Genomic DNA, 17,453 nt, shown 5'->3' on the forward strand with positions numbered 1-17,453 from the left:
CGTATTATTCAAACCGGTGCATGTATATAAGCGAGTTCTAGACAGCAGGTCGCTCAGTTTGTTACTGGCGACGACGACGGTGTAAGGATCACCTAGTTTGATTCTTCTGGTGCATAAGACGCGTAATTACCTGTTCTTGTGAACTTGATGGCATCATTACCATCTAAAACGACGAACTTGATGGATGTTGTACCATCGACTACGGGAACCCTGACGTCAGCGCCGACGATGTTGGAGCAGATCCCGTTGGCAACGACGACGACGTCATCACAAGAGGAGACTTCAACAGTCGTGATACCGTCAGCAGGAGAGACTTTAATGCCGGTGGTGCTGGCTACACAGGAAAACTCTACGAACTTCGTTTCGTCCTCGATGGAAACTTCAATGACTGGTGATTCAAGAACGACTAACGAACATCGGTGCTGTTACTGTGACAAAAGTTTTAAATACCGTCAACATGCAAGAAGACATGAAAATCATGTCTGTAGAAGAAACGCTAATCGTGTGTCATTTCCGTGTGACCCGTGTGGTGTACATTTCACAAACAAAAGTAATTTGATTAGGCATTGTAAAAGCAAAGTTCATTTGCAAGTTGTACATCGGGGAAGCGATGGTAATTGCGATGAATATCTGTATGAGTGCTGCTACTGTGGTAAACGATTTGAACGACTACGAAGTACACGCATCCATGAAAAGCATGGCTGCAGAAGAAATCTTGATCGTGTAAAATTTCTGTGTGAGAAGTGCGGTATACAGGTTACACGAAAATTTTACTTGAAAAAACATTATAAAATTTGTAAAGGAAGGTCTCTAGCATAATTTCAGGCCCTCTAAGGTGTTACACTCCTGAACTGATGTATCGTGATCTGTATGAATTATTTGTATTTTGTCATTCTTAATACGAACTATAATAATTTATTTTAATAAAAATGACTGTCGCACGGACTGAGAAATGTATACGATATTTATACCATGTCAGATTTTATTGTGTATAAATGTACAATTTTAAATAAATTATAGAATTAAAGAATTTTTTATTTATTTTTCCCTAACCTACATCGTTTATCTTAATGCAATAAACTACATGTGACACGTAATTTTGGTCGAATTTGTAATGCGCGCTATGTCTTGTTTGTTTGTATTATTTTTTTTACCAATAATGATGAAGACTGTTTTTTTTTTTTGCTAGAATTATTTTTGTCTGAGTATGCCATCTGTATTCTTAAGATTTTTATGGGAGATGTTTTGGTAAAGTGCTGGTACAGGTAATACCGTAGCATTAGAGCAAATCTGACTAAGAACTTGATTTATTATTTTTGAGAAATAATTTATTACTTCCCGAAATAAAACTAACAGACTTGTGGGAAATTTATGGTCTTAAATCGTAACCTGTCATATATCGGTGTACACTACGGAGGTGATATTAAAAAATTAAAGAATGATTATCAATTGACCACACTTCGGGGTACTCTGGTGCACTGGCTGGGCTGTAACAGTAAGATTCTGGATACTTGGTAAGCGATTATTCGTCCGAATTACTCACACATTTGTACCGATTACTAACATGAATTTAGGGTTCACGAAAAAAATGTATACTAGCCGGGGGTCATGATTTGAAGTATTTTGCCGCTTATAATTATCAGCGTAAGGAGTATGCTATGTAGGAATCGACTCCTCTCGTATATGTGCTACACATTTATTTTTGTAGGTAGCAAGATATACATTCGTAGGCTGATTTTCTGCTCTGGTTCAGTGATGTATACTTTGAAGTGGTTCCGTCAAGTACTTTACATGAGCTTGATTACGATTTCACTGGAGTTTTACGTGCACTGAGTTGGAAGGCTAGCGGCGTGATGTATGCATGTCTCGAGCAAAACATATGAGTGTCGCAGTATTCTGCAAGCTTGCAACTCCCGCGCGAGGGGTCAATGTTCATTTGCAGGTGATGGTAGGCATGTCTCGATCGAGAAGTCTCTGCCTCTATCCTTGAGAATTTTTTTTTAGGTTAACGTGCTTGAATTTATGTACTTTTGACTAGTCGTACGTGAATAAGTTTAAATTCGTATGCATTGGAACATATTTTTCTACATGAGCTAAGAGAAATACATAGATGCTACATTGACTGAGATAGGTATCGAACACATGGTTCTTACCCTATGAGTGACTAGCACTTGTTTGTCCCATCTCCTCTAACCCTTGTTTACTTTGTGATATGGATGGAACATGGTTGTTTTCAGAGAGATGATGGTTAAAATGTCTTGGACAAAGTGTCCTTTGTAGAAATTACTATGTGTGGTAATTATTTTAGTTGAAAAGATAATTTACTAAAACATGTAAAACTAACGTGAAGGTTTTTTTATGTGTAATCAAATCATCGATAGGATGGATTTTTATGTAGAAATGGTTGTATACCACATCTCTTGAAGAACACTGCATGGTATATATAATGAAAGACTCTTGGGCTCAAGAAACTAAAATATAGGTGGAAAGGATGATGCGGTTCCTAAGATTAAATGAAAGGAACTTTGTTGATTTTTTTTTCTATATACTAAGATGATTTAATTGGGTTTGGGATGATGGGTTGAAGGATTAAATAATAAAACTGGACACATAGGCTTTTAAAGAAAAAGAGAATGGAGCTCACAAGATCATAGATTGCGGGTAAATCACTGACAACTGAAATGTGGAAACGATATCATAAAATGAGTGATATTGATGCAGCTCATGGCAATATTGATGACAGCTACGAAGATGATGTCTTTACGTCTGTGATAGTGACACGGACGCGGAGATTTTAAGACAAATAATATTATTAATATAGAAATGATGGAAGCCGTAGCACGACGATCGTGACGAGAAACAAATATTGAAGGATGCTGATGGTTTCGGGAAGACTGAAACTAATGGAAGTATCAACACCTTGAAAAGTGAAAATACACTCAAGCCTATATTTAGCAGATACTCCATACTTTGTAAAAATAATGGACTCCTAAAAAGGAAGCATGAAGGCGATGCAGACACTTCGACATCGACGATAACGAGTTCTTATACGGTAATCTGGGTGAAGACGATGCCTTCTACGGTGATTGCTACAGTGACTCTGAAGCTGGCGATGTGATCTAAGACTGTGATGCAGAACCTAAAGCTGACAAGACCGATGAACGTGGTGTTGTCCTGAGACCGAAGCGATGGAAACGTCGTGATGTAATAAATAAATCTGATCAAGCTTGAGATGATCACTGGCTCGATGATGAAAGTAACCCTGAGGTTGGTGTTAAAACGGAGGACAGCAGAGATCATAATATTTATAATAAACGTGCAAGGAAGATGGTGGCAGAAGAGATTGATTCCACATCATGGAAAGATCCAAACATATTGGTTGACCGGCTAAAACTGATGGTGGCATCTGTTCGTAGAGGACACTACTCGCATATCGTGGAAGTATCGACCATACTTAAAGAGCTTCGGAACGCTGGCTACTTACAATAATCATTTGATTAACTGTCATGTGTGTACTAATGAAAAATAAAATGAATTATTTATATTTTAAAAAAGTATGATTTATTTCTTGTATCCTGATTTCCAAATAAGTCTGTGTTTCCGCTACTGTATGTGTGATCGTTCCGTTTCCTGTGTGTACTGTGTGTACGTTCCGATTTCCTGTGTGTACATTTCGTTTTCCTGTTTGTTCATTTCGTTTTCCTGTGTGTACATTTCGTTTTCATGTGTGTACATTTCGTTTTCCTGTTTGTACATTTCGTTTTCCTGTTTGTACATTTCGTTTTCCTGTTTGTACATTTCGTTTTCCTGTTTGTACATTTCGTTTTCCTGTTTGTACATTTCGTTTTCCTATTTGTACATTTCGTTTTCCTGTTTGTACATTTCGTTTTCCTGTGTGTACATTTCGTTTTCCTGTTTGTACATTTCGTTTTCCTGTTTGTACATTTCGTTTTCCTGTTTGTACATTTCGTTTTCCTGTGTGTACATTTCGTTTTCCTGTTTGTACATTTCGTTTTCCTGTTTGTACTGTGTGTACGTACCGATTTCCTGTGTGTACATTTCGTTTTCCTGTGTGTACTTTTCGTTTTCCTGTGTGTAAATTCCATTTTCCTGTGTGTCGGTGTGTTCATTCCGTTTCCTGTTTGTGCTGTGTGTACATTCCGTTTTTTTTTTCTGTTTTTTTCTTCTATGGTTGAATGTGTTTCCTTTGTTTAATGTACGTAGTAAAATTTTTTAATTGCTGTATATTGTGTGTATGTCCGGAGCGGTGTCTTCGGCGCAGCGCTCTCTGCCGCGTCCAACGGAGGAATGATGGTAGATTTCCTCCTCCACGCGGCCCTGGTGGAGGCGAGGCTTGCGCTTCCGCCGGTGAGCGGACATGCGCGCTTGCAAATTTTTCCCTCCTCCCCTGCTCCACTCCCACCTCGTGCTGGTACCTCGTCACGGTCGAGCGATCTCTCGCCGCCTCTGTGCTGGCTTTTTGAAAAAATTATTCAGTATCTAATATGAAAGATTTTTCATTTAACTTGAAATATTGAATTTTTTTATAAATGTAGACAATTTTTATTCAAAATATCACTTTTTATACATGTAACGCATTATTATTTTAAATATCAACTTTTTTATAAATGTAACACATTAGTGTTATTTCAAGTATCAGCTTTTTTTTTATAAATGTAAATAACTTTTAAATTGTAAATTTTTTCCCTGCTACTTTTTTTTTATAACTAATAGTATTTAAAGTGAAACAAGAATATTTAATATTTTTTTTTAAACTTTAATTTAGTATAGTGATTGTGGATTAATATAACATACACACATAAATTGGATTTATTTTATTTCCAACAATTCCCCGTCCGGTACCAGGCGATTACAGAGGACGCATTACAATGATGAAGTGTAGTTCATTACATATAGTTCTGATTGTATATTTTCTTTATAGTCTTACACACCACATATAAATTTTTATGGGTGATAAAAAATATAACACGTAATTTTGAGTCACTGATGATTATGATTATTTAGTTCACACTTGATTCAAATAAAAAGTTTTGATATAGCTACGGAACAATAACTGACGCAACAGGAGTGACAAAACTTGAACACTGTAAATATTTCACGCTATACTTGTCGTCACGCAGATCATTGTTCTTCTGTGGACTCTGGTATGGAGCGATGACTATCAGTACACTTCGACACGGGATGATGATGAGGTAGCGATGACGACGGTGTAGACATTGTAGAACTTGACATTCGGCGTGATGCAATTGACGATAGTGGCGTTAATGGTCTCGACGGTGTGGGAGATGACAAAGATGGAGATCCGTCACGAGATGTACCAGGCTCTCGGGCAGCACCAGCAATGGTTGTGTGGGACAATGACGCCTCACGTGATGGTCCATGGTTCACGAACTGACGAGAGCCCGCCTCTCCAAACACTTGACGGGCAGACTCCACTGGTGAGAGGACACGATCGGGGGATCGACCCCGTGGCTCGTCTCGCGACCAGCGACGTCCCTGTCGTCTGCAGCACTCGATGTCATACCAGTTGTGAAGGTATGTTTCCTCATCCTCTGCTTCACTTGGTATGTCCTCTAAGGGTATGGTCCTAATACACCACAAGCTGTTGAAATCAATGACATGGCGCGAAGACATAATAACCGCACGAGCCCTTCAAATTTCTTCTTAGCTTACAAATTTAACTGAGTGGAGTGAAGCGGTAGAGTCTACACAGTAGAAAGCTGCAGGATGTGTACCAATGATGGTTAACGTAGGTGGTGTTGTGAATAAACCCGTCACACTGTTCCTTCCAACTAATTACTGCCTCCGGATCGGTGTTACGTCGCAACTCGCACCTTACTGAGGAGTAGTCTGGTTCCGAGCTTATAGTTTCAGTCGCTGATGCAGCCTTAAGTGCTTCGAATGTTGTAGGGAATGTACTGTCAGGTCTTAGATATTGGACGACACAATCTATCTTGTTGCAGGATGTCTCGATGATGTCCGGAGCCTCCTCGTCACAATCACTGGTCCAGTGATGACCGAAGTTGCAGACCTCTAGTTGGAAGTATCCATCCTTGGTGATGTAGTTCACACGGCGGAATCCCGGCGTTACTTCCGCGTACTTTGCAGACAGATCGAACGGCATTTGCTTGAATTTGTAGCAGTAGCTCTATACCCACTCGACTATTTGTTGACTGCTGTGTCTAGGATGTTGACCTCAATTTATACCGATAGGACACCACTTATTACGTGAAAAAAACAAAAATCCGTCTCCTCGACACGATGTAAGTACTCGGCGTCGACGGACGTCTCCGCGGCAAGAAGTAAGTACTCGACGTCGACGGAGGAGGAACTGCAGGTAACTGAAGGCTTCCCGGGTCCGACAACAGGTGTATTTATACTCTAGACAAAATAGGGGAGGAGGAGGGTAGGGGAGGGAGAGAGATGGAGGGAGGGGTGGGAAAAAACTAGAGTAGTGGTGGAGGAGGGTGGCTATTACGATGAAAAAAATAATAAATTAAAAAAGGGGAGGGGTTGGTCGTCATGTGCGAAAAAAATAATTTTTTTAGGAAGGGAGGGGTGGGGGGGTGGAGGGGGGGGGTGTAAGTTCGTATATGCACATGGTAAGAAGTGGTGGGGGTCAGTCTGCTAGCACCCACCATTGAGGAAGGAACGGTCGGCATTTTTATTTTTTTTTGCACTCACCGGGTTCGAACCGAGGACTCCAAACTCCGTGTCGTAAAAATATATTTTTTATAAGTATTTTATTAAAATTTTATTATTTGAATTTTTTTTATAATTTTTAAAAAAAATTTCATTAAAATCGGATAATAAATAAAAAAGTTAAAGATGGCGGCCGTAACGGAAAATGCAACGGTGACGTCATAATCCAATATGGCGGAAAACACATCGCCGGAATGTTCGAGAACACAATGACGTCATCCAAAATGGCGGATCCAAGATGGCGGATCCAAAATGGCCGCCGGGGTCAAGGTCAAGGTCAAAGGTCAAGGTCACAACCATCCAAGATGGCCGCCGTGACGTCACAATCCAAGATGGCGGTCGACACACTCCTCAATCCTCAGCCAGAAGCCAGTCCTCGGAGCCCCTTTTCTATACTACTATTTTCCTTTTTTATTTTATCTAATTATATCCATTTTTACTTCTAAGGAGACGTAAATTAAATACACCATCTTGGTGTCCATTGTTTTTTCTAACAATTTTTTGTATAGTTTAATATTAAACATTTTGGCTCTGTTTGAGCATAGCATATAATTTGATGGGATGCCTTGTTGATATTAACTGACTGTTATAAATAGTTTCTCCTATGAAATAATAATTGGTGTTTACCATTTTTTTTTCTTTCAGAATGAATGCAGCTATAATAACAATGCTGTCAATAAACATTATTTTATGGTCTTGAAAAATCAAAAACTACAAAAATTTTTAAAATAATATAACATAATAACTAACGATGATATACAAACTAATATATTTAATATTAATAGTATCAATCTGGCAACAGTGAAAGCCATTTGCTCTGTACTGCAACCTAATCGTGAGACACATCAAACAAAGAAAACAAAATTCTGTACTTTTACTAAAGATTCCTTTGGAAATCAGTTGCCAAGAAAAGGTTTGTAATACTACAACAAAGATATTATAACTTAATACAACACATGGCTGTGGTTATTTTTGCATGTATGGGATACGTTTTTCTAGATAATACTGAGTATTTCTTACGAAAATTGACGCATAATTTTAAATTTTAATTCGTGTTTCATTCCAGCATAATTTTTTAAACCATTGAAAATATAATCGAATATTCAATCATTGGACTTGATTTAATTTTATTATGCTTATTAATGTGTAACGTTAATACTGGAAAGCTATTCAGGGAACGGTTTAACTACTGGATGCACTGGGATAACACAAAACTTAAATGCTCGGGTAAGAATCCGAACCCAGTATTATTACGAACACTATTTCGAAGTGATGCAGTAGTTTTCATGTCAATGTACAAATTGTTCAAATATCTGTAATATTACATGGACATTTCTGTTCCAAAGTGTAATGAAAAAATGGGATGTGGCTGTGTCATGAACACGGCCGTGTGTTGTACGTGAATACGTGTACGTAACAGGTAATATTTTCTATACAAAATATATAATACGCTATTTTATGTATGTTATAATCATGTTTGAACACTAAGAAGTCGCGCATAGACCGACATTATATATTATTCATTATATATATTTTTAATTTTAACACCATCTATATCACTGTAACTATTTTACACTAATGTTTTATATATTATGCAATCGATATATTTTGACGAGAGCTGACGATTGAAACTTAAACGAACGTCGAAGCTTCTTCGAGTCAAAAGTTATACTAAATGGAAATCTCGAAACGCAAAACAAAAAATGACCTCAAAATGACGGCGCTTACCCCTCCACCGCACGCGATTCGTCAAAGTCCTCAATTGGCGTAACGAATTATTTGATCATTTGGCTATCCAGTGGTCTAAATAAATTTTTATATGGAGATGATACGTAGCTGCAACACCAAATTGTATCCCCCGATTTTGTTATAATTCAATGTTATCAATGCTTTTGAATTGCCTCCCACTGTGGAAGCAATTTTGAAGACGTGTTCGCGTCAAAAAGTGCTCCCACGCCGACGAGCGTGGTCTTCGCCGGCTCGTGTCCCGTCAAGCGAGAGAGGCGGTCGCGGCCTCGCACCTCAACCCCTCCCTCCGCCCAGGACTTAATCGACAAAAGAGGCCAGATCGATTGGCGGAGTGGGGGGCGGGGCCCAGACAGCCAGCCGATCGGAGCAGCCCTGGCGGACCGACGAGGCAGACAGTAATTCTACTCCACATTATCCCACGCCCAGGGCACACAAAACAAATCTTTCGAGCCTTACTTCCCTTCAGCCGGTAGGTCGAGGCGACGACATCAGAGCGTAACGAGACGTGTCGTTATTCGGCTGTGATGTACAGAATACATATGATTCCATTCCTTTATCGAATCAAACATCTGCCGGTCTTACACGATATTGCGATTTTTTCGTGTTTTCGTCATTATTATACTTTAAAGGGACTATTTCTAAAATTTTAACTCGATGCCTCCTTTGAATTTGTTGTTCTGCCACAAATATTTTCAAACGGATAAGTTGTTCTCTTAGTGCAATGTAATGAGTGTGAGTGTAAGGCATGCAAGTCTTCGTAATTATCGTCGCTTGTGCGACATTTTACATCCGTGATACAGCGTGTCCATAAAATAATATAACAGTTTCAATGGTATGACAGTTTCATTTAGACTATTTACAACAAATCATACATCATACTGAAGGTAAACTAACCGAGGTTTTTCCTACAAACATTCAATACGTGCATCTTTAGTTGTGCGGCTCACATCCAACCTAAAAGTCCAATTATTCCCACACTTTTGTTACCAAGTCCGGAGTAATGGAAGCAATGGCCTCTTCAATTCTGTGTCTCACCTCTAGCAAATCATTAGGTAGAGGCGGAACGTAGACACGACCTTTTATTAAGCTCCAAAGGAAAAAAAATCGCACGGCGTTATACCAGGTTAACGTGGAGGACAGCGAAAAAGAGCTCTGTCGTCTCGGCCATTACGACCAATCCAACGGTCAGGGTCGTCGACGTCCAACCACTCTCGTACAAATAGATTCCAATGGGGAGGGGCTCCATCCTGTTGCCAAATAACGTTTACAGGTTCACCCTCTACTAATTGGGGAAAGAGCCATTCTTTCAACATATCCAGATTAGCCACCCTTTTTTACGGTATCATAATATTATATACATACATACACATGTATACGCATCGACATATTTATACACATATACATACATATATACATATATTAATACGTGTGTGTGTGTGTGTTTGTTGAGTGACTCTTTAATTTTGACCTTGAACCAACACTTTATAACACACACAGTTGATACTATTACAATTTAAAAATGGAACATTATTTTATGGACATACTTGATTACATAGGTGAATATTTGTTGAAAATATTTGAGGCACAACAAAGGAAGGTATCGAGTTTAAATTTTATAAAGATGCCTTAAAAAATTAATGACAAAAAAGCTAAAAAATCAAGATGACGTGTTGAGACCGAGCCTAAGGCCTGCTTATAGTTAATCGATAGAGACCGTAAAAATTCGCGGGTTCAATGACCTACAGGATGAACTCCATAGTTCTACGTAAACTCGGTCAAATGTCACCCACTCATTGGCTGCTGTCTTGTGAGACGTCCCAACGTAGCAGCCTGTGATTCGATAATGCTTTGGTCGGGTGTTTCTCATTGGCCCAGAGTCATCCAGGTGAGTTGTGAACCAATAGCAGAAGCATCACTGAGGTATAACTATTTGTATTTTAGCCTATCGCGAAATGAATTCGCGAATTTTTCCGGTCTCTATTAATCGAGTACTTTCACGTCGTACGTCAAACACAGCGCCGTCACGGAACTCGTGACTTTTAGCACGGCCGTGATTGTATGCTTCTCCACGGCATGGACTAACTACGGATGCAAACTGCTCGTGCAAACTGCGCAAAGGAACATTACTGGCCCCGTCATTGAATCCGCCGATGGAACAGTCGAAATCTGGCATCTGCCACTGTGTTAATTTGTTTTAAAAACTCGAATCACTGTTAATGCTTTATAATTGTGCGATAGTTATAAGGCTAGTATATTAAAATATTAACTACGTAAAAAAACAACTTAAATAATAACAGAAGTGTGTGTCTGGTGGTGTAATATTGTTCGCAGATGAATTTTGACAAATTTACTAGAAAATCGTATGCGAATGTTGAAATATGCATAGAAAACAATATGATCCATAGTTCTTCGCGCGAAACTCAAAACTGTTTTAAATGCATCTACGCATGAGCCTTTTCCAGCTAAATCGTCTATTTTTTTTATTTAATCAGGTTAGATTAAATCTTGTCCGTTTCTTCATAGTACTGATGCGACTTCTTTCTTTCTACACGTGCATCAAGCTTCCTTTTATTTCTTCATTTGCGGAACATCAACTTCCGTGTTATTTGATATTCTTACCCAATTGAAATGGCCCTGAAAGAAAATAAAACTACATAAATACAAATAATTTTTACGAATTTATGGAATAAAGCAATTATTATGGCTTCCCTTCCATCTTCTAATAGACATATAAAGATTGGCTCAGGATTTTCTGGCCTAACAAACACTGTGGAAAATAAATGAGTTTTTAACCATGTAATGGGAGTGATCCAGCAATACAATTATACCTATCGTAAATTACCATATAAATATGATACATTTAATATGCATTTAACCATTATCTAGAAACATTTAGGTGAGATGCAATCTTATAGGTTAATAACTTCCATTGCATGATTAAGAACGTTAAAAAAAATTAAATGAAGTTAACTTACAAGGGAAACTCCTGCAGGGCAAACTCTAATTCATTTTGTAGTATAAATATGATAACGCTAAATTTAGATCTGTGTATTTTGGTTGTTTACACGGAAATATACAAAACTAAGTTTTTTTAATAAAATAAATCTGCACTTATAAAATTAATATTTTCACTGCATATCCTTAGGTACATACAAAGATAAATTAAGTTTTGTCTGTAATTTTAAACTTTTCAAAATATATTTCACGGGTGGTTTGAATAATCGAAAGTAAATAAATGTTGTGCTTCGTAAAACAATACTGAATTTTCACTACGTTACATATTATAATAATATCGTTAACCAAAATTTTAGTTGGAATTTTCAAATTCTTTAAAAAAAATGGGAAAGGAACGGAGGGAGGGATTGGTCTGTCTTACTGCCTACCAATTTTGCTCTTGTGTTGCAAAATAATTCCGGTACTACACGATGTTCGCGAATTGCAGGGCATACATTTAATGGGTGGTAGTGAATGCCAAAATAACAATTTGTGTTAAGGATCGTATGTCCGGAATATAAACCCTGCAAAGTTACAGACGCGAGCAGTAGTTTGTAAACTTGATTTGATTTGAAAAATTCTTTATTCATCAATGGTACATGGTTAGTTACATTACAGTAATAACAGGACACAATGCATAACATAACAAACTGCACGTAAATACAAACAACTACTGTTTTTTTTTTTTGCTGTTATTGAATACTAGTTAGTTTTAGGGCGCCCGTTGATAACTGATGAATATAAATAGCCTACTTGAATATACATGAAATACTTATTAAAAATTAAATTTCTTTTAATATTGTGCAATTTAAAAATATTTCTATACATTATAAAAAATATATTACAAAAATTCTTAATGAAGAACCTATTAAAAAACTACATTGTGTGTGGATACTCTCATTCAATAATCTTTAATGAATTATAACGACATACGTAATCAAAATTGATTTTCAGGGATAAATTGAATAATTACTTACTTTACGAAGTTAATTGATCAAATTCTAATAGTACAAGAATGATTAAAAACTCACAAATTTAAAAAAGTTTATCTTTAAATTCTAGCGCCATCTTTTGGTGAAAAATTCAAAGCACTTCTTACATATAAAAAAATTATGAAAGTGTAAATGAGTGTAAAAAATCAAGTGCTGCTACCTGCAAAATGTCGGCCTCGACATTCCTGGTTGGCGACTTACCGTCGCACTCTTGGCATTCTGCAGGTAGGCGCTATCTTACAGTGTTAGTGTCAGTCAGTGAGTCAGTGATGAGCGTCACTCTATCACATATAATGTTTATAGTCCAAGCGGTGACCAACACCTTATGTACAAGACTCGGACGCTATAGAGACGCAGGAAATATTAGCATAAAAAAAAACCTGCTTACAGAAATGAAATAAGATATACAAAGGTAAGAAGAAAACTGTTGCTAAATGAACAAGTAATTAATGACACGAAAAAAAAATTGTGATAGAGATTATTGAGGTAATTGATGAATAAACACCCGAGGAAAAGACACGAAATTTAATTTCATAGCACTTTATTTTCGTAGCGACACTGGTACAATTGAAGTTCCCGCGCATTGGGCGCCACTCCAATGGCTGAGAGGACGTGCGATCGCAGCGCCGTGGTGTTCAGATGCTCCTCGGGAAGCAGCCATCAAGCACGAATGTTTATATTTAGCCATACGCACTAGCAACCAGCTGCTTGGTGTGCATCGCCCTCGTGGTCTGAATCTCCCAGTTTCAGGCAAATGTTAAGTCAAGACGCAAGAAGATCTTCCTGTTTCGGTACATTTCTGTTGTGAGAGCGTCCTTGGTAAAATCCCGCTGCACCTGCTGTTAATTCTTCGTGCCTTCATACACACCATGTTCCTCACGTCACAATGAGTGAAGTGTGTTAATGCTCTCCACAGAGAAGAATTTCCAAGATGAATGGAACCTGAATTCTTTGCATAGGATCCTATCACCACGTTAGTAAAAAAATATCGTTGGAACCTGCTAATTCAAGAAGCACAAAAGTGTGGTAATGTTTGTAATTGAAAAACAGAGAACCTGAATTGTACGGTTTAACTATTATGTGTCTGTTTCACGGAGCAGCACGCACGTGGTGGATCTCCCTCCACGCGCGCTGTTCTTCAATTATCATTTGCGCAAGGGTTGTTTGCTGCCAAGTAGGAAACAAAAAAACATTTAAATAATCACGTTCAACCATTATTTGCACACTATCAGTATTTAATAATGAGTTTTTAAGGATTATTGAAATTTAGGACAATTAAAGGGCCCTTATTAAATTAAAGACAAATTAAGGACTTTTTAATGATATTAAGGAGGCGTACGAACCCTGAATTAGTTGCCGAGGACTTAACAAGTTTTTGGTAAGTAATTCAATAAACGTAAACTCAAGAAAATATCAGAAATTTTATGGACATTCTGAAAAATTTGTAACCAGTCTTATTCGTGAATTATGGGTGGAAATTTGTAACAGTGTACGGTGCATGTAGCTACGATTTGATTTGAGTTTTCGCGTAGCACGGTCATGCACAGAATCCTACGGCGATGGGACCTTGAACTAAAGTGGGCTCCGGACCACTCGGGTATCGACTCGGCACTCGTGAATATGAGGCATGCCGGGGTGTTGGGATCGAACCGACGACTCTCGCCACGTGAGCGCGACGCCTTAAGGGGGCCACACACACGATCAGTCGGAACATTCGTGTGTGAGTAAGGTCGGTGGACTGATAGTCGGAACTGAAGGACTGACTAACTGATGGCTTCCAATTAAATGGGAAAGTGGGCTCGAGAGCCCCAAATCCGAATTACTGTTATGTGGGAACAGCGTCTCGCCAGTCCAAACTGTCGGCCCAGTCCATCAGCTGAGTGTCGTGGCAGACATATTTTTTTATACTCTTTGGTTACTTTGTTTTGTTTTTTTTAACTAAAAGTGCAATTGCAATTGCAACATCCAAAGTTTCTTCCGTATTCTAGAACGAAACGATACAGCTAACAGCGAAGGCAACCACAAAACTAATCGCGTGTGGGGAAGGCTTCTGTTCAGTCCAAACTGTCAGTTCAGACTTAGCTGATCGCGGGTGGGAAAGGCTTCTGTTAAGTCCAAACTATCAGTTCGGGCTTAGCTGATCGTGTGTGAGTACCGTTACGCTGGGCGCACACAGAATCAGAATAGACGCGACGTGATACCACACAATGCCTCGCGACAGCTTAACGCTGTATTTCCATTTATTTATTTATTTTTACTTCTGCCCACATTCTTGAAATGAAATTGCTGTCGTAATACTCCTTCAAAGATGGATAATAAAAACTAGGTCTTTCCTGTGCAAACATACTAATCGATCTCAGAAGTGTGTATATTTGCTCAAATTAATTAACAATGAAGGAAAAAGAACAGTATTTAACTAGTCAGCTATAAATATTATATAGCATGCCATTACTGAAAAAAAAAAAGTTTATACTCGCGCATGCGCACAACACTGCAACCATCAGACAAGTCTGTTCACGGCGAAATTGGAGGTCATTATGTTGTCTCCTAGTGTCCGATCGCGACACTTGCATGGATTCGTGCCACGTCTGACTGAGTGCATTTCTTGTATATAAATACATGGAACTCTATTACCATCAGACAAAATGTCGCGTTGCGCGTGCCTCAATAGTTTTGCGCCCGGCCTTGGCGGTCACGACCAACGAAGACCCGAGGAGAATGTAGCAATGAAACGGTAGGAAAGGAGCAGTATATAGCACACTACTTTAAATTAAACTTCCGTTCAATAGTTGTTACGACTAACTAAAATGTCTTAGTATTTGCTACAAACTACATGGTTAATTATATTTATATGGTCTACAATACCAAGGGAACAAATTCAAGGACTTTTTCATAACCTTTTAATAAAATGCTTTGCAGCTTTTTGTTTATCAGTGCCATTGTATATAATATACCAAAATTAACATACTACCAAATGCATATTGCATTCGCAGAAACGTGTCGATTTTTAAGATATTTATAAACATTTACATGAATATGTTCCACGGGATTTCAGTGGACAGTCGTCAACTATCTGTGTTTAATGTAGACTATAAAATGAAGTGAAGCCTCAAAATACCAAATGCATGTTAGTGAAAAAGCTGATAAACTTTCGCTACTGTTTATTTAGGACTTATTCGTGACTTACGTGACCATTCCTTAGTTTTCGTTACCTTTTACGTGACTTGAGTGACCTGTTGATACTTGTACAGGATAGGCCAAAAGTCACGAAGGGGGTCATAACTATGAATAACGTTTCTATTTATCTATAGTTTTCATTATCACGAATTGTATTCCACATATAAATTTAAACAATCTCCTATCCTTGGTATTTAAGTGTGTGAAAAATCAAGGGAAACTAATGTGATAAATTGAAAAGTTATTCACAGTTATAACCCTTCGTATGGCCCGTACTGTATAACTTGTGTCTCTAGTAGACGACAAGGCAAGGCAGATGAAGAAATTCAATTCAATGGAAACAGGGAAGGAATCATTCGGAGCCATTAGTACGGATATCCCGGCATTAAGGTGGGGTCTCACAAGCCCTAAGATTTTTTTTTTGTTTATCTTAATTGCTATTCAATGAATTTAACACTTACCTCTCTTGAATTCGTTTTTCTTTAAAAAAATATTTTTAACCTATATTTCACAAGTGTAAAATGGCGCGTAAGTGATTGTAATTATCGAAGCTTGCACGACTTCTCACACACTTAGTTAATATCACTCTTACTTAACATCTGTTGAAAATATTTTTGACAAAAACAAATGCAAGAGAGGTATAGAGATGAATTTGCATAAATAAACCTTTACTAATAGCAATGACGAGAAAATTAAAAAAACAATCAGCATGGCGTGCGGGACACAACCTTAACCTAAGGCGGTTTTAGAAAAATAAGTATGATGATACAGCCGCGATCGCCATGACCAGAGTTTGATAGTTCACGACGAGCGCAGTCTAGACGTCTAAATTTCGCCGCTGTGATTTGTCTCCCTATCTTTTAGTGAATTTGTGAGTCTATTCAACACGTTACGGAGCAATTATTTGCCTGGTTACCGAACGTTAACACAATGTGAACTGTAACCAGCTAGCGAAAAGGTAACACGGTGCTGAAATGGTTGCTGACAATAACGGTACACTCTGAGCAAACTAAAATCTCCGGCAGCGCAGTGCTGCGACCTGGCGGTGAAGGTCAACAGCTGGAATCCACCCACAAAAATCTGAATGCGAGCGGCTTAACTGGTGCCGGATTACAGAATGTACCGTACCATAAAATGACTGATTAAATACATCCCATCGTAAAAAAAAAGGTATTTCATGAAACTGTACCTGACAGTGTCCATTTGCAGAGTAATTGACGGATATTTAGTAGCCATCCGAACCGGTTCCATAAATTGTTTACAGTAACTTGATTTTCACAATTATTTTTTTTCAGAAACGGACCAAGCTGTCGTATTTTTAGAAGCACTGCTATTTGGAAACCTTTTATTTTCTTCGGCGTTAAAAGCAACCTGTCGTATTTCGTCTTTTATTGGCTTTACATTAAGGTTATCAATATTGTTACGATCGCGCTTGGCTTCAGTGCTTGGCGTCGCCGCGCTCGTTCGGCCTGTCTGCGCCCCCTTTTACCTGCATCCTCTCCCTGGTATCTCGTGCCATACTATCTCGCGACATCCTGACTGTCGCGGCGCGCACCTGCCTCAGATCGAGTTACTTAAGGGAGGCCGCACTGTGGAATGGAGGGACTCAGACATGTTTATCGGTGTGTTTTGTGGGAACCCGATGCTTGTTGAGTTTATCGGCGTTCTTTGAGCAGCCGCCGCGTCCTTCGAGGACTCACGACGCGTTTCTGGGCATTTCGACGACGAAGGTCGCGCGATATCTCGGAGACATGCCCGATTGTTCTGGACGGGAACCCAAGGGCTATTTAAGGAGGTTGGGCCGACCTTCGAGTCTGG

At 38.6% G+C, this 17,453-nt stretch overlaps 1 protein-coding gene across 2 annotated transcripts in view; it reads right to left on the minus strand.

Moving 5' to 3' along the window:
• LOC134527991 (guanine nucleotide-binding protein G(s) subunit alpha) overlaps window positions 1–17,453 on the minus strand; it is a 298,833-nt gene that overhangs the window by 189,673 nt on the left and 91,707 nt on the right. The window contains exon 3 of one of the 2 annotated variants that reach the window (XM_063361136.1): window positions 11,092–11,106. The exons of the other annotated variant lie outside the window; for it this stretch is intronic. Within the exon in view, the coding sequence (XP_063217206.1) occupies window positions 11,092–11,106 (15 nt within the window). The remainder of the gene's footprint in view (window positions 1–11,091; window positions 11,107–17,453) is intronic. 2 annotated transcript variants of the gene reach the window in all.

Source organism: Bacillus rossius, chromosome 1 (genome assembly GCF_032445375.1).
Source record: "Bacillus rossius redtenbacheri isolate Brsri chromosome 1, Brsri_v3, whole genome shotgun sequence".
Lineage (NCBI taxonomy): Eukaryota > Metazoa > Arthropoda > Insecta > Phasmatodea > Bacillidae > Bacillus > Bacillus rossius.